At 43.7% G+C, this 19,681-nt stretch overlaps 1 protein-coding gene and 1 long non-coding RNA gene across 2 annotated transcripts; one reads left to right on the forward strand and one right to left on the reverse strand.

Annotated features, from left to right (window-relative positions):
- Positions 1-5,967: 5,967 nt before the first annotated feature.
- On the reverse strand, positions 5,968-9,237 carry FOS (Fos proto-oncogene, AP-1 transcription factor subunit). The gene is made up of 4 exons (XM_082234023.1): positions 8,922-9,237; positions 8,027-8,272; positions 7,570-7,677; positions 5,968-7,448 (listed from the first exon to the last, which is right to left on the reverse strand). The coding sequence occupies exons 1-4, from the start codon at positions 9,060-9,062 to the stop codon at positions 6,840-6,842; spliced, it is 1,104 nt and encodes a 367-aa protein (XP_082090149.1). The 5' UTR covers positions 9,063-9,237; the 3' UTR covers positions 5,968-6,839.
- Positions 9,238-12,687: 3,450 nt separating this feature from the next.
- On the forward strand, positions 12,688-15,763 carry LOC309527753. The gene is made up of 2 exons (XR_014217337.1): positions 12,688-13,015; positions 15,451-15,763. It is a non-coding gene; the product is annotated as an uncharacterized lncRNA (long non-coding RNA).
- The last annotated feature ends 3,918 nt before the right edge of the window (positions 15,764-19,681 follow it).

The raw sequence follows: 19,681 nt of genomic DNA on the forward strand, positions 1-19,681 counted from the left end.
CATGCCTTCTAGAAAACAATGCTCATAAAAGATGAGCATACTTTTAAATTAATATTTTATTGTATGTATTATGTAATTATATTTTAAAACCTAACTAATAAACAATGCACCATTTTTATTGATCGGGTTGCTTATCTTGTTCCTCTTGTTTTTGAATTATTTTGTTTAAATGTTTTAGATAATTTCATATGTATATTTTTTGAAGAGCTGGCACTGTCCTGGAAACACTTAAAACACAGCGTGAAATGTGTTAGATAAAATAAACAAATAATGGCTTTTTAAAAACCTCATGGGCTCCTTCTTTTTCATTGCTTAGTATGTTTAAGCTTAAGAGGAAATCCAGTAGGCGGAGGAGGAAGAGCCATTATACACAAAAACAGTCCCAAGAAAGATGGGCAAATCTAGTAATTTTCTTTGCTTAGCAGATGCAGTTTTCTCTTATCCTTCACAATAGACAAAGATCCATTAACCTGTCCTGGGCATTTTGGAGATACCTTCAGCTTCCAATGTTTTAATTGGTCATTTAGAAATTGATAGGTCCAACCCAGCTGCAATTATTGTTCCATGTCAAGTTCCTAAATTATTTGAAATACTTCAAAAGCCATTCTTTCAAGCAAAATACACATTTAGCACGTTCGAGGAATGGAAAGGTTGCTGTCAGAAAAGCAAAACCACACAATAGTTCCATAATACATATGTCAGTGATGCTTGACTGGCCCTGCATCTCCAACAAGAGTTCGCACCCATAAGCTTTCTATACCAAAGCCTCATTACATAGAATATTTTTTTCCTTTTCTTCCCCACACTACCTTTTTATTGCATGTATGCTGCATAGCCCATGGTGCAACTCTAAGCGTGTTCATTCAGAAGTACATCCTCCTGTGTTAAATAGCATTTACTTCCTAGTAAGAGTGTATAGGATTATAGCCTGATATGTAAAGTAGAAGGTGCAACAGTTAATTTGACAGGGTTCAATTAAGCATGCTCCTAAGTGAATGTGAATAGGATTATAACCCTGGGAAGACAAATCACAATGTAAGGCATCCTTTGAAATCTGTAAGGTCTCTGCACCAAAATAATATAATTATAAAACTGGAAACAATTCAATCTGTCATGCACAGATACATTTGCAGTTATATTTAGAAAGCAGTGTAACTGAGTATTACCCATAATAGTAATATTTCTTCTGAAATATTCAGATGTGAGAGATATTAGACACAGTATAATACTGTATTAGGGAAATATAAGTAAAGATTTCTAAATGAAGCTGCACATGGATTATTTGGATAATGCACTGTAAGGTTGATATCCCAAAGAATGTAGAAACTGTCTTTTTAAAAATATTTTTATATAATTTATAAGGATATTCTTCATGGGATTTTCATAAGGTCATTTTTCATTTTAATACATTTATTTGAATGGGAACTCTATTATGCCCTCATTTCTCATTGTTAAATTATATATGATTACACTATTTTCTTACATTTTGGGCCACTAAAGGATATTGAAAAATATTATAATCCAGAAAATTAGCTTTTCAAGGTCTAAGATAAAATTCCATGACAGGAAAATTGCTTCCAGCTCTAGTCAGCTTTTCTGTGTGATTCAGATAAGTGATCATTTTATTAACCAATGTTTGGACTGTGTAGTTATACTCTCAGAAGTAGAATAAACATGAATACTCCCGTAGTACCTTGATGGGACAAAGGGTATGGTTATTGGATCAAAGCTAGATATGTTTCATTGATTTCCCTGCTTGCAATCCTTGTGACTCTACTATGTTTTAGGGAAATATAGCAGAGTCACAAAGATTGCAAGCAGGAAAACCAATGAAACATATCTAGCTTTGATCCAATAACCATATCCTTTGTCCCATGCAAAATACATATCTACTTTTGCAGGTTCACTTGAAAGAGTATTTCTATTCTCAATATAAAAATACCATGATATGCAGTTATCCTTGATAGTCTGGACAGAATATTGCACATGTGTTATGGAGAAGTTGCAAAGAAATAAGCAGGTTCAAATGCTTAGAGTACAAGGGGCATGTGATTTTTAAATTATTATTCTATATGATTATTGTAAAATACATACTATTCTCACTCAGCCCACAACCTCTGTTGCAATGATCATATTTTATTAGATGCATCTGCTCTAAGGAGAGCATTTTTCCAACTTTCTCTCCCCAGGCCAGGAAAAGACTTGTTCTCAGTTCCACACAAATGTAGTTATCCAGATAACATCTCTTGTCATTTCTTCTGTGTGCATCTATAATTTCTCACTCCACTCCCTGCCAGTTTGGAAGCAAAATTAACAAAGGTTTTGTCATGTTACTTAGATGTAATCCTTGGTACTTTTCACTGGTATTCACTGGTATGTTGCTAGTGCTACAAATATTAATATCAGTCTACAGTATCAATATTTCCATCATACTGTTTTTCAGCACTTTGCTCTTTGTACAAACTAAACATGTAGTCAGACCTTTAAAAGAGTTTTGCAGCACCACCAATTTCCACAGGCAAAGAGGTGAGTTTCTGAGTGTTCTTAGAAAGAGGTTTTCTTTTTTGCTACAGATAGGTAGCCGTGTTGGTCTGCCATATTCAAAATAAAAAAAAATCCTTCCAGTAGCACCTTAAAGACCAACTAAGTTAGTTCTTGGTATGAGCTTTCGTGTGCATGCACACTTCTTCAGATTTGGTATCTGAAGAAGTGTGCATGCACACGAAAGCTCATACCAAGAACTAACTTAGTTGGTCTTTAAGGTGCTACTGGAATGATTTTTTTTATTCTTTTTTGCTGTTGGAGAAACCGTCGCCTACCAGAACGGAAACAGCAGTTTTATCTGCACTCAAATATTATTTCTTTGGGCAAGGGGTTACCATGAGGAACCTTAAGCTTGGGGGGCAGGTGCATCTCTCTGGGCCACTGGGTCCAGCCTTCAGGACTGTGCCCTGTCCACCCTCTCACCAGTTTACACCTGCCATTGGCTTTGCCCTCACCCTCCTCAAGTGCTTTTGCCTGACTGGAATGTATTTTCTGAACTGTGATAATGCATCACGCTTGCGTGGATGGAGAGATGTGGGTGTAGATGTCTCTGACTTTGCATAGCTGGAGTGTAGCCTGCTGTACAAGAATAAGAGTCCACCCACTGTTGCTCCATTCACTTTTGCCACTGCCTCCACCCTCCATTGGCATGCGGATCCCAGAGCAGGCTGCCCAGGAAGGAGTGCAGCCCTCAGGCTCAAAAAGGTTCCCCACCCTAATTGTTTTAATTTATTTATTTTATCTTGAGATACCATTTAGTACCACAGCTTCTAAGCGGTGTAGAAAAGGGATACAGCATAAAATCAATGAAGATTAAGTATCATTTTTTAAAAAGCTTGCTTGAAATGCCTTCTGAATATTATTTTGTAAATCTTCACTAAGCACTGGAAGTTCCAAAAAACCTGAACCTGTCGGATATCAGCTGGGAGGTAGTTCCACAGAACTGGAGCCACAATCCTGAAGGCGTAGTTCCTAGTGGTTATGTCAAGTGTCTTGAGCCATGGGAAATAACTGACTCCTTCCAAAACCTTAGCAATTGGGATATAAGGCATCAAGCAGTCCTTAAGATATCCTGGACACAAGTTGTTAAGGGCCTTGAAAATTTGTAGAACTTTTAACCTGGCCCTGTATATGGGTGCAAGCTTCCAGAATCTTTTATGTGTATACAAAATTATTTTCCCTATTCATTTTCAGGCAGTTCTAAGCATACCGGTATGTCCCTCTGGAAATAATAGGAAAGCATCAGAGTTCCTGTACTACCCAGGAAGCTCTCTTATGCCAGAGACTATCAAGAGACTAGATGTTCATCCATCCCAGTTGTTACTGAGTTCATTCCCTGGCACCCCCAAGTCCCAAGTGATGTGACAGAGTCTCTGTCTAAGACTCTGGAGAGCTGCTGTCTGATCCAACTTCTCTGGCTAGCAGCAGCACTCCATATTATTAGGGAGAGGCTTTTGTCACATCACTTGCAAGCAAATACTTCAAGCTGCAGATGCCATGGGATTGTTTGATTGTAGAGTACATGTATCGCATTGACTTTCTTCACATAGCATGTGCTCTATCCACTGAGCTATATGGTTCCCCCCCCCATAATAGTAATATCAGAGCAAATTATAAGTGTGTGACTTATATAAATTGTGGTTAGGGAACCAGATTTCATTTTGCATATGATTTGTCAAGTATTAGCATGCTGTTAGATCTAGCTCTACATACATGTTACTGGGTCTATCGTGTTCCCTTAATCTTTTTCAAGTATCTGTTCTAGAGAATATGAACTATATCACTAAAAACACATTTTCTAGAGCCTTAATGTGTACCATCAGCTGTCAACTTTGAACTCTTTTAGATGTGAAGATGAGCAAGTTTCATCCCACATCATGTGAGACCCAATTTATCTTACTTGTGATACAACACACAGCAAACTCTATGTACACCTGATATGTTATGTAATGCAGTACATACGTATGAGTAGTAATTGTTACGACTGTGTGTACAGCAGTTTCTCTCCATGCCAAAAGCAGAGTTGTAGTCACGATATCAGGCTAGGAAGTACCAGCTGGCACAGTGGGTTAGCATTACAGTTGCAGGTGTAGATTGTGCTGTCTGCCATATCAGCCTCTTTAAACAGGAAGCTATGAGCCCAGTCCTTTGTTGGGCTTGGGGTAAATTCAGTGAGCATGCCTCACATCCACAGGGATCATGTGTCTGAAAGCAATGTTGGCCACAAAAGAGCTTTTGCCACAAATATGCAAGGAAGACCAACTCAGTATAGCATTCCTGTTCAGAACAAGAGACAGCCAGCAATGCCCTTCCCCAGGATATTCCATTCCATGCTGCCCTCTCAAGCCCCATTTTCTTTTCCAGTCACCTTCTATAGACATTCTACTAGGTTGCTTGGAAGGGCACCTTACAAAGGTTATTTAGAACAAAGTGTATTTCTGCAAAGTTTGTGGCTTTTTCCCCAAGCATGCTGCTACTTCTTAACAGAAGCCCTGCTCTATCAGACCAGTGGCCTAACATCCTGTTCTCACAGCAGCCAACTAGATGCACTGGGGTCCTGTTTTCAGGCTTCCCATAGGCTAGAGCTCTCTTCTGCTGCTGTTTCAAGCAACTGACTCCTCTTGTTTCTCAATGGTTCCATTTCTTTTGGTATTCACCACCAGCATCCCTTGTTTGAAAGACTGAACAGGTGGGGTTGAGATAAGAGTAGTGAAGTTTTAGGTGGCATGCTAACTTTAAACTGATTATTGGGCTGATGCAACTGTTCTGTCCAAAACAGCACTCAACTATCCATTTTGTGGTAGGCACCTGAACAAAACTCAATAATACATTATTTCACCTTTCCACAACAAGCAACAGAAGAAAGCTTTTCTCATGTGTTTGTGTGTGATGAAGGACATGAGGCAGAGGAAAATGAAACATTGCAGAGATGTAGGAAACAATGAAGATAAAAGAACAAAGTCAGATATACTCAGGGAGAAGGAAACAGGAAGTCTGATGTGACGAAAGAGCAATTATCAGAATAGAAATAATCACAAGCCTAAAGGAAGTGTAATTTCTCCACCGTATGATTGAGATATTTCACTGCCTCCAATTCCCGATAATTGAACCCATGTTCCTTTTCAAGAGTGCACCTGAAATGTATAGAAACTTTGTATGAGGTGGCAAGCCTAAGCACATTTACATAGGAGCAAGTCCAACTCAACAAAGAGGACTTACTTCCTAGTAAATTTGGGTGTTAAAATTTTGTGTATGCCTATACTAGTGTGCTGAACAACAATGTGTGTTTAAACAAAGGATTATGCTAGTCCCATTTACCAGCACCTAACCCCTTCCAGCAAACCACAGCAGATTTGGACATGGATTGTGCTAAATTGAAGCCTTGCTACTTGAGAGGTTTTACCGTAAAGAGACTCCAGAGTCTTTGTAGCATTCAACTTAAATGCTTTTATTGACAGTGTCTTGAACAGTAAGCAAACAATGCTTAAATGTCATCCAAATTCACTTTCCACATGTCAATTACCTCAAGGTAGAAAAAATTAAAATAAAAAATTAAATATATCCATAAATAAATTAAAAACACAATAAAAACGTTTTCATGGAAAACTTATGTCAAACCATTCAGACCACTTCAACAATGTATGATCAGTTAAAGTTACAATGAACATTGATTACAAGGAGAACTTTAGAACATGGACAACATAGCTATTTATTAATCTACTAGGAAATAAAAGGGTATCTTTTCGCAGTTAAGTTGGGTCATTGCTAAGTCATCAAAACACGATATTGCCAGGAACACAGTAGTTATTGTTAGTCAGCTGCACTAGATACGAGTTGAAGATACCCAGCACCATATTAAGAATTCCAATCATTAAACCAACAGATTAATTAGTTAATGCTAGTGAATAGTAAAGAGGAGGGAAGGGAGTCACCAACCCAGCCATGTTGAACATGCTACGAAACTACTAGTTCTCATTGATGGGGGACAAGACAGATTCCATGCGGTTTTGCTACATCTCTGGAAGAGGTATCAGGCCTGGCGTCTGGCTGCGAGGCAGCCCCTCCAGCAAAGTCATTTCCCTCCAAGTGGGCTGCCCATACCAAACCTCCGGAATGGAGGGCTTCGTCTTTCCCTAGGCCTCGGGTGGGATCTCGGAGCTCCACAGGAAGGAGAGAGCGGCTCCTTGGCGGCCTAAAGCCCCATGCAGCAGCAGCAAGGGCGGGTGGGCTCGGTCTCCGCCGTGGTGATGCCCCTAGGCCCGCAGCGACGGCTCGGGGATCTTGGCGTCCCTTCTTCACAAGGCCAGCAGGGTGGGCGAGCTGAGCGAGTCGGACGACGGCTCGTTGCTGCTGCTGCCCTTCCGGTGCGCGGCGGCGCAGCTGGGGAAGGCCTCGGTCTCGGGGTACGTGAAGACGAAGGACGAGGTGTAGGTGCTGGGGCACGGCGTGCAGGTCACCACCGGGGTGCAAAGCGGCTCCAGATCCACGTGGCCCGCGGGCCCCAGGGGCTCCCAGTCCGCCGCGTAGAAGGAAGAGGAGCCGGACAGGTCCATGTCCGGCACGGAGCGGGGAGTCTCGCGGGTGGAGCGCGCGAAGAAGTCGTCGAAAGGCTCGGCCTTCAGCTCCAGGCCGCTGCTCTCCTTGACCGGCGCGGCGCGGCTGGGCTCGTGCAGCATGGGGAGGGCGAAGGCCTCCTCCTCGGACTCGGGCGAGCTGGCCACGGGGGCTTCGGCCAGCAGATCCAGCGTGGAGGCGGCCAGCTCCTCGGAGAACTGCAGCTCTTCTGGGATCTTGCAAGCGGGGCGGTGGGCGGCCAGGATGAACTCCAGCTTCTCTTTCTCTTTCAGCAGGTTGGCGATCTCGGTCTGCAGCTCGGATTTCTCCTCCTCCAACTGGTCGGTCTCCTGGGGACACAAGCAAGGGGAGGGGCGAGTCAGCTCAAGTCTCCTCCGGGCGGGAGAGAAAGCAAAAGGACAGCGCCGGGCAGGGAAGGGCAGGATCGCCGGCCAGGCCGGAGATACTCACCGCTTGTAGGGTATCCGTCAGCTCCCTCCTCCGGTTGCGGCATTTAGCAGCTGCCATCTTGTTCCTTTCCCGACGGATCCTCCTCTTTTCCTCCTCTTCTGGCGTCAGCTACGGAGAAAGAACAAGCGTGGACGTCAGTATCCAGTGCTTGAGACCAGAAAGTGCGCTCCCTAACTTCGGATCACAAGAGCAACTCTTGCATGGAGCAAACGACCCAGATACTGATCTGAAGGGGGGGGGGGGAGAGTATCCACCCGCTTGCAAAACTGCCTTAATGCCCTTTGTCCTTTAAAGGGAACAGCTATCTGATGTCCCAAATGTCCACCCCGCTTAGCCAGAAATAGGCTTTGAGCTATAATAATATATTGTTGGTAAATTAAACTACAGCCCTCTCTCGTGTTCTCCCTCTTCTCCTGGTTTCTAGGGGCTTCATTGCAGCCAAAAGCTGAACACACACCTGCTCAACTTTGCCCCTCCTGCCGATGCTTTGCCCTCTGCTTCCTGTCGTCTTGACAATCCCAGCCCTAGAGTAGGCACCGGTCTGGTGAGCAGGGAGCCCGTAGGGGTGGCTTCGGTTCTGGGAAGGGGCCACTGAGGAGATCAGAGTCGGTTGCACCATCCACTGCAAGTCTGGACTTGTAGAAATAGCAGTCACGGTGGGAACGAAGTTGGCACTGGAGGCGGCTAGGTCCGTGCAGAAGTCCTGGAAAAACCACAAAAGGAGACCCTGTTAGTTACCAAGTTGGGGGGAAGGGGTCAGAGAAATGCGATGCACGCTATGACAGCTCTAAGCCCCAGAGGCCGGTGCGCTATTTTGAGCTGGGCCTGCAGTCCCTGGGGCCAGATTGGCTCGGACGCTGCTGCTGCCATCATCAGACTACACATGAACAGGGGCTTGTTATAAATATCTCTGACGTCTGCGCTGACGCAAGCGCCGCTCCGGAGTCTCCTGAATGAAGCCGCGATTTATCAATGAAACCGCTTTACGCACCCGCTGCAGAACACCTCCCGGGCGAAGATCCATTCCACCCCCCAACCCCTTCATCATTTAGAGCACCAAACAGGAGCTAGATTCGTCCACCACCCCCATTTCTCTTTTTCTATATGGCCAATACTGCCTTCCCTGGGCAGAGGTGCTGGAAACACACCATACAATGTAGCATATATCGAAAAGTAAAGAGAAAAGCATGCATCATATACAGGCCAGGGGAGCTCTCCCAAACCTCAGCTATCAACATTAGGAGCTTCTCGGGTCCTGTCATTGAACCCTATAGCGACAGAGAAGCAGACATAGGCAGCTATTCTCCCAACCCTGCACCCCGTGAGCCATAAGCAGCCCCCCGATTCCTCACCTGTGAGTTGACAGGCGAGCCCATGCTGGAGAAAGAGTCCGCTGGTGAGGGATAGTATGTGAGGCTATCCCCAGCCGGAGAAGCGCTGCTGCAGCGGGAGGAAGACGCGTCGTAGTCAGCGGTGAAGCCCTGATACATCATGTCGGCTAATCTGGGGGTGTAAAAGCCCTTCAGGGTGGTATATCTTTCCCAGATGAGTATCCGAATTGAGCGAGTCCTCGGCTAGGCGAATGGGTTACTGAGAAACCCCAGCCGCTTCTATGCTTCTGCCTGCTTCAGCCACACTGCTGCTGGAGTAAAGAGCGGCACCTCCGCCTTTTATTCGCTACGGCCAGGACTTGTGAATGAGACGACGTCACGGGCGAAACCAATCCTCACGGGAGGGGAGCAGCGGCGGTCACGAACGACCTCTGAGACGGCCCGAAGTGCCTGGTGCTAGCAGAATCGCTCTGAAAACAAGCTGAAGGTCGTCTCCAAAGCGTCGCGGAGATTATGAGGAAGTTTGGCGGCGGGTCTCAGCCTTTAAAAGTCAAGGAGAGGGGCTCGGTTCCCTCTCCCAAAATGGTTTGCTCTAAGCTCGGGAACCCCTGACGTAAATATCCTTATATGGCATACATCCTGTGCAAAGGGGGCGTAACTGACGGGAACGCTTCAGGGCTGAGGCCAAGGGATGGTGCGTGCCTGTGGTAGCAACGGCAGGGGGAGTGGAGAGTAAAAGCAGCAAGAGCCGCAGCAAAGGCTTCTGCATGCAGATTCTGCCCATTTACTGCTGACCAGACACTGAAGTGACATCTTAAAGAGACAGAGATGCAATTTTGCCCATCATCTCCACAAGGAGAGTCATATAAACCTTCACTGAATTCACTGATTCTATGATCTCATAAGATCAGCACCTCTGAAATTTCTAAATTTTAGATGATATGGCATTCACAAGAATGTCCTCTGCCCACTCTGAAATAGGGGTGATGATATGCAGCATAAAGCCAAGGTGATTAAATGGGGGATGCAGAACAGATTTCTACTCACAGGTTAGTTTTTTTAATTGCGTTGGACTACATAATTACCTTTCTCCTGTTTGTTGTTAAGTCCAAAGAGTGCAGTGATCATATGAGAATAATAATTATTTATTCTGGACAAGGTTTGTTCTTCTGGATATAGACAATGCAGTCCTCATCATATTCACACATGCAGCAGGCCTCAGTGGTCATTATTCTCACATTACTGTCTCAGAAATGAGATGAGCAGTCTTGCCCATAATGCCCCGAGCCTTCCTGTTGCCGTAAGTGAACCTACCCACATCTCTGGGCCTGGTGAGTTCTTCTTATAAGGATTTAAAATGTTAATATTGGCACTACTATCAAATCTCTATTTTATGTTTATTCACGTTTAAGAATGTTACATTTACAACCAAACAAAACTTTTCTAATATCAATATTACTCATCACACTACAGGAATGAAATTTAGTGATACTGAAATCGTATACCCACTTATCAGGGAGTAAACCCCACAGAACTTAATAGGATTTACTTCTAAGTGTAAGCGCACATAACTGTTCATTATTGCCCTTTCATTTCTTATTAGGATCAAGTGAATTCAATATTGCTTTAAGGTAAAGGAACCCCTGACTGTTAAGTCAAGTCACATACGACTCTGGGGTTGTGGCGCTCATCTTGCTTTACTGGCCGAGGGAGTTGGCATTTGTCCACAGACAGCTTCCGGGTCATGTGGCCAGCATGACTAAACCGCTTCTGGCGAACCAGAGCAGCGCACGGAAACGCCATTTACCTTCCCACCGGAGCAGTACCTATTTATCTACTTGCACTTGGACACACTTTTGAACTCTATTAATCTTTAGAACCATTGTTATAGAAAATAATATTCCCCTGAATTCAGTATTCCAAGCTGCAATCCTATGTCTCACTGAATTTATTGGAGCTTACTTCCAAGTAAACATGCATAGGCTCAGACTGTTACACACATGAAGGACATTTTAAGGTAACTTTTCGTTGTAAAATTTTAGAAAATATTATCATGTGGACTGCAAACCCATGTATTATATAATCTGTCTTAGTCTTCCATAATTGTTATCGCTTGTTCATTTTCTTTGGAATTTGTAACACGATAGGCAGCCCTAATTAAAGGCTTTCCCATTCCAGTTCACAAAGGTTGTTCTAGTTCATGCAGGGGACGATCCTTGCCTCTACTACAAACAGTTACAAAACTTCCATTCATTTCAGTTGTGTCAGCATTTTACCTTCTAGTAATTACATGCAAAAATGCATGTGAAGAAACCAACACTGCAGTTCATGTACCATTTACTCAACACAGTACTGGAGAAACTGATTGCTCAGGGGTTTCTAGAATGGTTTTAGGTCATTACTGAGGTCATCATCTGTAGGTTAGGTACTAGGGGCTTGTGAGAGGAAGGTTCATTCCAGGTGGACACCTCCTGTGACTTGCTTGGAACCACCAGAACATATTCTAATGGGACTTATGAAGCAAATGTCTTGCTGCTGAATTTCAGCAATAAGAATTTCACACTTTTCCTTGTGCTCAAAGCTCTTCACATAGATTATCACAGAGATTCTTGCATATCACTGTAAACACAGTTGAAAATTATTATCCACATAATAATATTACAATTTAAAGCCCTAAATGGCTCTTGGGTACAGATTGTCTGAAAGATCACCTTCACTGATATAATCCTAGCAGTATGCTAAAATCTACCACAGTCAAGATTAGTTAGGTTGCTTGATGCAAGAGTGGGCCTTCTCAGTGGTGATCCCCAAACCATTCAACTTCTGTTCCCAAAGACCTTCCTCTTTACAATTGCCTTCAACTTATATGATAAACAGCTTGGGTCTCCAAAGCAGCTTCTCATTTGTTTGACTACATGGGCATAACCATGATTTTTGTGGCAAGGGCAGGCTTTTGTTGGGGGGCGAACCTCAGTTAGTTAAGTATGGTATTTGTACTGATTTTTATTGATTGGGGGGCAGCTGCCGCACCACCCCTTTGGCTACACCCATGTTTGACTATATTTTTATATTGTAAATTGTCTCTCACTCCTTTGCTCATTACTTTGTGAGAAAGTAGTTCTAGAAAGTGGCTTAAAATACTTTAATGAATGAATTACAATGATAATATAGATAGTGCAGAGGATCAAACATAGCCGGTGATCTAAGGCAGCCCACCAAATTCATAGCAGTGCTAAGATTTGAACTAAGAATCTGCATGCAGTTCATTACCCATCCTCTCAACTACTATATACTTTAACTGATAAAACAGACCAAAGCAAGAGATAATAGACTCAGGCTCCCCTTGCAGGCACTCGATTTATCACAGCAGGATACCCAGATTTCCAGTTTAACCTGGAAATATCACCAGATTAGCCACTAAGTGGTTCAGAAGCCCCCCTTTTTTTTACTGAAACAGTTGTGCTGATAATATAGCAAGATTTTAAGTCACACAGAACACTCCTTCAGACTGGAGGCTACATCTCAAAGCAATCCCCGCACGACGTTTTTCTTCCCATCGTGGGACCTCATTTTCACTCTACATTTCTTTTAGCCGCTTCTATGCAGCAAAAACGAAGCAAATAAACTGAGGTTTATGGTATGCAACCTAAACCGCGCAGCTATTACCATGGGAACCTATATTTACTGCTCCTGCAAATAAAATTCCTGTCTCCGAGGACCCGAATGGTTTCTGCGTGCAGTCTTGGATTGGGAAGGAATACCGCACGTGCGCCGTATGTATGGAAAATATAACCTAATGTCCTTCCTGAAAAGAGAGAGCAAGGAGCTATGGAATATTCTGCACGTTCTCTGGTGCCGCGATCACGAGACACTGACTTAATCCCCCGGGGGCTCTCACTAGGAGAAGGGACTGACTGATGCAAAAGTCTCTCTCCAGGAGAAGGGCGAAAATTGCGCGCGGGGTTCCGGCTATTCCCCATTACTGGAATGTCCCAGAAACAGAGCGCTTTGCCAGGAGGGAGGAGGGAGCCGGCCGGGACTGCTGGGATGCGCCCAGCCCGCCCCTGGCGGCCGGTAGGGGCTCTTGGGAGGCTGCCAGGGAGCTGCGGTAACAGGTAGAGGAGGGCTGTCTCCTTTCCCGGAGCTGGGATTTGTTATGATCCGCGCTTGTCCTCTGCAGGGAAGCCCGGAGAGCCGGCGAGGAGGGAGGGAGGGAGCGAGGCGGCAAGGCAGCCAGCCAGACCGCACTCGCCCGCCGGGGAGGAGCTGGCGTGGCCGCCGCCGCCGCAGCAGCAAGGCGAGCCGGGTGGCGCGTTGGTCACAACAAACAGAAGCTCGCTCTCTCCCCGGCGCAGTTTCTAGGCAAGGGAGGAGCTTCGCCCAGCCCGAGCCTGCCGATTGAGCTCATAGGCTAGAAAGGCAGCCGTGCGGGGAGGGATCTGGGCCCTGGAGGCGAGGCGGGGAAATCGGGCCAGCTGCTATTTCGAGGTGTCCCCGTCAGCGCCAGGGACAGGCAGCTTAGGCGCCTCGCCCCGGGGAGTGGAGCGATTCTTCTCCTGGGTGGGGCGAGACAGGTCCGTGGGGGCGATTTTCTGGCTCCCCGGATTACATAAGTCGGCTCAGGCCCCCGAGAGATAGAAGCCCAAACTCAGGACGAAACGCGGCCCTCCTCTTGCACCAGCTAGAAATTGCTTAAGGCCTGCTGGTGTTTGTTGCCAGCTCACCCATCAAGAGCAAAATAGGACAAGCTCCCGTCCCATGTTGTTCTAGCCTAAGGCAAAGGGTCCTTTTGTAAAGCAAATACAGTACAGTAGATGATTTTGTTGTTCAAATAGCTCATCGGTTAATCTTTGACCTCACGTTGTTAGTTGTTTTCTTTGAAATCATAAATGGTTTGTCACATGGCCTTTGCTCCAGACTTGGAAGGTCTGACCTTATTATTGCCATTATACAAACGGGCAACTGAGGCCAAGAGAAAATAACTTGTCCAACATGATGAACAAGTCGTCACACAGATTTCAGTTCTATAACTTTTTCTTAAGTCCTAAGCGCTAGGTAGAGCAATTCTCAGAAATGTATACCCCACACCAATCAGCATACTCCACATTTAAAACCACAATTTATGTTACGTCAAAGTGTCTCTGGCATCAAGCTGTACAGGGATGTACAGAGACGAACAAGTCTGGAAGAATCCAGTCAGCCAGTCAGTTGAACTCTGGTCAGCAATTAAATAGGCACTCATATAACCTCCAGTCTAAAGTTGCATTGTGATGTATTTTAAGACTGCAAAAAAGCCATGTTGAAAGCAGCCTTTAAAGTAGGTCATCCTATCAACATATCAAAAATAAGGTACATGGCTGAAATATTATATCAAGCTTTGCTGAGTTGTGAAAGAGATGCTCACTGGATTATAATATAATATAATAATAATATAAATGTTTTGGTTTATAAAAGCCAGTTCTCAAAGTTCCATCATACTACAGTGCCAGTCTCCTGTGACCAAGAAACAGACCTGAGTATGGGGCTGAGCAAATGAGCAATAACATGACAATTTTATATTGCCAGTTACATTTTCTGCAAAATACAATGTCTTCTAAAATAAGAAACATATGGTAATTCCAATCATGTAAGCACCAGCAGACAACCCTACACTACAAAACTATTTCAAAGCAGTATGTGAACATAAATGGCTTCAGTAGACTAAATCAGAATCAGCTAGGGCAGCAATGGACAGTGAGCATGATAAGGTTAGATCCAAGCCTCGAGTGTTTAAAGAGTTGCTCACCCAGTTGGACTGTGAAGGAGAATAATTCACATAGTAAAATGACCACATTCCAGGTCTCACAGCTGTCTTGATTTTTCAGACTTTTGCCAAATGTGCTCATTGCTGGGAACAACTAACAGAAGCAGCCTTCAGTTTGGACACAGAAGGCAATGGTCTGAGGACAAAACTAATTTGTAAATAAATATTTGTATAAGCCATTAAAGGACTTCTTAACTCAGTTCATCAGCTCCATGTGTTTTATTGCCCGCAAACTAGACCAATCAAAGTGCATAGTAGTCAAAATAAAGCCCTAATCTATTTAATTTTATTCTTTATTGATTACATTTATGCCCCTCCTTTCCTCCAAGGAGGCTCAAGACAGCATGCGTACTTCTTCCCTTGCCCTTCTTGTTATCACAACAATCCTGTGAGCAAGGCTAGGCTAAGAGATAAGTGACTGACCCCTAGTCACCCAGTGAACTTCAGAGCTGAGTGGAGGTTTTGTTTTGGTTTGCTTGCTTGGAGGTAAATAGTGCAGGAGGATATTTCTAATATTAGGAATACTTGATGTTTGTGGTTTCCTCACAGCATTGTATACATTGTGAGCATCAGCTGCAGTTGCGTGACCTCAGATGACAGAGAAAGCACAGGTGATGGAGCAGGAAGAAGAAAAATCCCCTCTGTGATATAGGTTGACAATGAAAACAAGGATAGAAATATGTTTACTACTGCCTAACAAGACATATTTCTCTCTCCCCCGCCATGCCCTTCCTGTGTCTCCCACAGCACCTTCACCGTCCTTGACTCTCCAGCTGCACTGTGTCCTGCTCAGACTTCAGGAAATATGGAGAAGCTACACACCTTTTTGTTTCCAGCCTCATCTGCCCAGATTAAGGAGAAGCTCAAAAAGACAGTCCCCTTTGTAGTTTCTCCCACCCTTTTGCAAAGCTTTTAGGGGAGACAGGAGAGTGTTTGAATATGGCTGTATGCATACTATCCAAATCTGACTGGTGTTTGTATATATGAGCCTAAAGCAAGACCCCTGAGCTGCATAAAACTTCAGAGGCAGAACAATAAATCCATCATCGGTCTCTCCAAAGATGTCCCGCTCTATAACATTTTCCTACTATATCACAATAAGTTCTCTGTGCAGGTGGTGTTATGATCACTATCATTGCATTCACTCAAATGCTGCTCTGTGGTCTAGTTAACTTGATAAAAGTTTACTGTTAAACCTGTGAGACATACAAATTGACCTAAAAGCCCCTTAAGTATCCAAAGTCCCCCACCCTGACCCACAAGTATTCTTCTTCCCCTTAAAAAGTTCTCAAAGGGCTACAGATTACATAATTTGTAGCCTTGGCTGGAAGCTTGCCCATTTTGTTTAAGCAGAGAGCAAAGGAGACCTGTTATGATGTGGCAAAAATAACAGTTAAAAGCAAAAGTGAAGGTGGAGTGAGTGGCTGATGCTCTCTAGGGAGGTAAACCTTTGCACACAGAGAGACTTTACGAATGCCTGCTGATGTGTACAAACGTCACTCACCAGGCAATTAAAACATTTAAAGTTGTCTGCCCATCCCTGCCTACACTTTGCCAGCTAGCTTAATTCTGAAGCTGGAGCATTCATTAAGGAGGTAGGCCTCTTACTATAGCAAAACTATACTTGGCAGAGGTAGCTGTGGAGGGTGGAGAAGTTAGAGATTTGGTAAGACCAGCACAACCTCACTGCCATTTTCACTATGAAATGAGCAGAGCATTATGCGAGAATTTTACCCACTCTGCCTTTTCTAGGTTAAGGGAGACCATTGGTACTGCTGCCCAAGACTTCCCCCAGTCCAAAATCTCTGCCACTTGGCACAGGAATAAGACAACATGGATTTTAAGTTACTTGGTCTGTTGCCTTATTATTTTCTCAGTTCTCAGTTTCTTCCTGTAGTGTCCTGAAACTAAATGATGCTTCAGCTCGGAATAGCCATTATTAAAGCAAATGGATTGCACCATGTTCCAGTGACATCTTCCAGTACTTTCATAGCCTAAGGAATTGAAAGGAGTCACACATTATTTACCATTTATTTTGATATTCCAGACAAAATGTGTTCTGCCCCCTCTTCCTGTGAACTGCCAAAATAAATAAATATTAGAAGCAGTGTCTTTAAAATCTTCTAGCCAAGGACTGACATACATGTTTCTCTGATAGGAATAATGGTACAATATTGTGTCATTTACTTGTGTTGCTAATCCACAGTAGGAAAGCAGGACGTGGGCAGTCCAATTACATATAAAAAGGCTTCCTTTTCATAACAGATGAGAAAGGAATGGAAATATGTTTGTGTGTGTGTGTGCGTGTGTGCGTGTGTGTGTGTGTGTGTGTGTAACTGCTGCTGTTTTGCGCCAAGTCCATATTTGTGACCAGCAAGGCCTATTCTGTACGCTATGATTGTCAGATAAAACCACTTGAAACAGCCTCTCTGTCTGTAATGACTTGTCCTCTTCATTGTCATATTACAGACACCACATTATATTTCCACAGCATGTGAAGACATTTGACAGCTGTCACCACCAGGAATGTGTGCACTTCTGTGGAATATCATGATGCAGAATTGCAACATTAGGACCAACTCTTCATGTTAAAGTGGCTGTAGCATAAAGTTATCATAAAGAAGTTATCACAAGCAGCATATTTATGACACAGAAATCAGTCTTTGAAGATTTCATAAAATGATAGTGTGCCCAAAGCATAACATGGCTCTGCCCTGCAAAACATATCACATGCCCTCCAGCTCCCAGGGGAGATCTCAGGAAACTATCCTTCCTGCCTCCAGTACAGTAGCTTTTCATACAATCGGTGGGATTTTCAAATACATTAAAGCTGCAAACCTATGTACCTTTGCTCAGGTGCAAATCTCATGGAACTCAAGGGCACTGAGCATATTTGGAATCTTTCCATTAATAAAATGCTACCCATGCTACAGGAATTGATTGGTGCTTGTAAGATAATAGTTTCCTGTTCCAAATACAGGAAACAGCAGGAGTACTGTACAGTGGTACCTCGGGTTACATACACTTCAGGTTACAGACTCCGCTAACCCAGAAATAGTGCTTCAGGTTAAGAACTTTGCTTCAGGATGAGAACAGAAATTGTGCTCCGGCGGTGCGGCAGCAGCAAAAGGCCCCATTAGCTAAAGTGGTGCTTCAGGTTAAGAACAGTTTCAGGTTAAGTACGGACCTCCGGAACGAATTAAGTACTTAACCCGAGGTACCACTGTACTTTCTAGAACCACAGTAGGAACTTGAAACACAATCCCATAGGATCAAACTGTAAACCCCAGCCCATTATTACACACAGAGGTATTCAGTGTAATTTACAGCACTAGGGCTGTATGATGAGACTGCATGTTCCTAATGTACTTACAGTCCATTTATTTTTAATGGACAAAGGTCATTTGAGAAGTCGCATCCAAATCCTATGTCAGCTTGGTCACAGCTATCCAAGAATGAAATATATCTTACTTTACATAAGACCTCTTATTCCCAGGTTATTTTACTCTTAATCACAGCACTGAATTGAGTTATGAAAATACTTAGCAGTTCAAAAAATAAGATGAAGCACCTTACCAATAACCAATAACCAGTTTAAACTACTGTGCAGCTTTGATACGTTTGCTGAGCTATTGCTTGCTTTGTTCTTTCCTGCCATAAATAGCCAACTTAAAAATTGTGACTGTTAAGATAAGGATTAGCTGCTGTTAACATTTCCTGTAGATTTGATGCTGAGGGCTGCTGTTATTTATCTAAAGCTAATATTTAACGATAAAAATGCATTATGACATGCTATCAAGCACAGTCTCTTAGTTCTTTGGTGTCTGTATTTCCGGCAAAATATAGGTCATAGTCCTCATTTCAGATGTCTCTGTTTCTTCTGTTTCAGAAATGGTTCTTTTATTTTGCCACATCCAGAAATAATTATTCTGCTTCAGAATTGGAAGAGCTGTTTACTGACACAGAACACAACTTAAAACAACTAGATGCAAACTGTCTTCAGCCCTCTTCAGTACAGTTTGGGAGAACTGTGGCCCTCCAGACCAGACATTGTTGGGCTCCAACTCCCATCAGCCCCAGTAAGCATGGACAATGGTCTGAGGTGGTGGGAGATGTAGTCTAAAAAACATCTGGAGGGCCATGGATTCCCAGTCCCTGCTCTACAGTCTTGGAAAGATGAAATACCATCCACTTTGCTTCACTATAAGAGAACTAATGTTTGAGTGCCAGACATGAGTTCATGCACAACATACTGTACTGTACTTCCGGGAACATCTGTTTGCCCAGAAAGGAAGTCATAGATACCATACATTGTTCCATTCAGCTCTGAAGACTGTTTCCATCTACCACACTGAGAAGAAGCCCCATTCAATACAGTAGCCTTGCATGGGATAGCTAAATTAGTGAGTTAGTCAATGTGTTTTCAAAGCACCAGAAGTCTCATATTTGACAAGTTATCATTACACTTGGGGTTATTTGGGATATTATAAGCAACAGAGCCTGGTCATGACATTTTGTTGTCTGAGACAGAACAGCAAATGTACCCCACCACCACAATCAATTCCAATACCAATATGTTCATAGTTCCCCCTGCCCCCCCTTCAGGATTCAGGGTGAGAGGATGCACAGAAGGTTCATCTCCATGGTGGGCCCTGGCTCTGGAATGTTGTCCCCTCAAAGGTGTGTCTGCCTCCTGCATTGTTGGGTTTCAGATGCCAATTGAAAATACTTTTATTTGCCTGGGCTACCAAGCAAAAAGCAGCATGATGTAATTACCTAGCTGCATCTACTATAGAGGATCTGCCTTCTAAGGGGCAAAATGAAATTTGTCAGTCAGTCATCTTGAACTGCCCCCACTTGCCTTTGCAAAGGCTCTAGGAACAAAAGTTGTGGGCTATATCAAGACCCACATTCTTGTCTACTCACTGCAACCACCTAATGAATGGACCTTGAAGTTCTGCAGTTACTTCAGACAGAC

This window comes from Podarcis vaucheri, assembly GCF_965113315.1.
Source record: "Podarcis vaucheri genome assembly, chromosome: 1".
Lineage (NCBI taxonomy): Eukaryota > Metazoa > Chordata > Lepidosauria > Squamata > Lacertidae > Podarcis > Podarcis vaucheri.

Coding starts and splice junctions, on each gene's coding strand:
- FOS (XM_082234023.1), bottom strand. CDS start 9,062: ATGATGTATCAGGGCTTCACCGCTGACTACGACGCGTCTTCCTCCCGC. Junction 8,273..8,921: donor GCTCGCCTGTCAACTCACAG/GTGAGGAATCGG, acceptor TGGTTTTTCCAG/GACTTCTGCACGGACCTAGC. Junction 7,449..7,569: donor TGACGGATACCCTACAAGCG/GTGAGTATCTCC, acceptor TTGTGTCCCCAG/GAGACCGACCAGTTGGAGGA.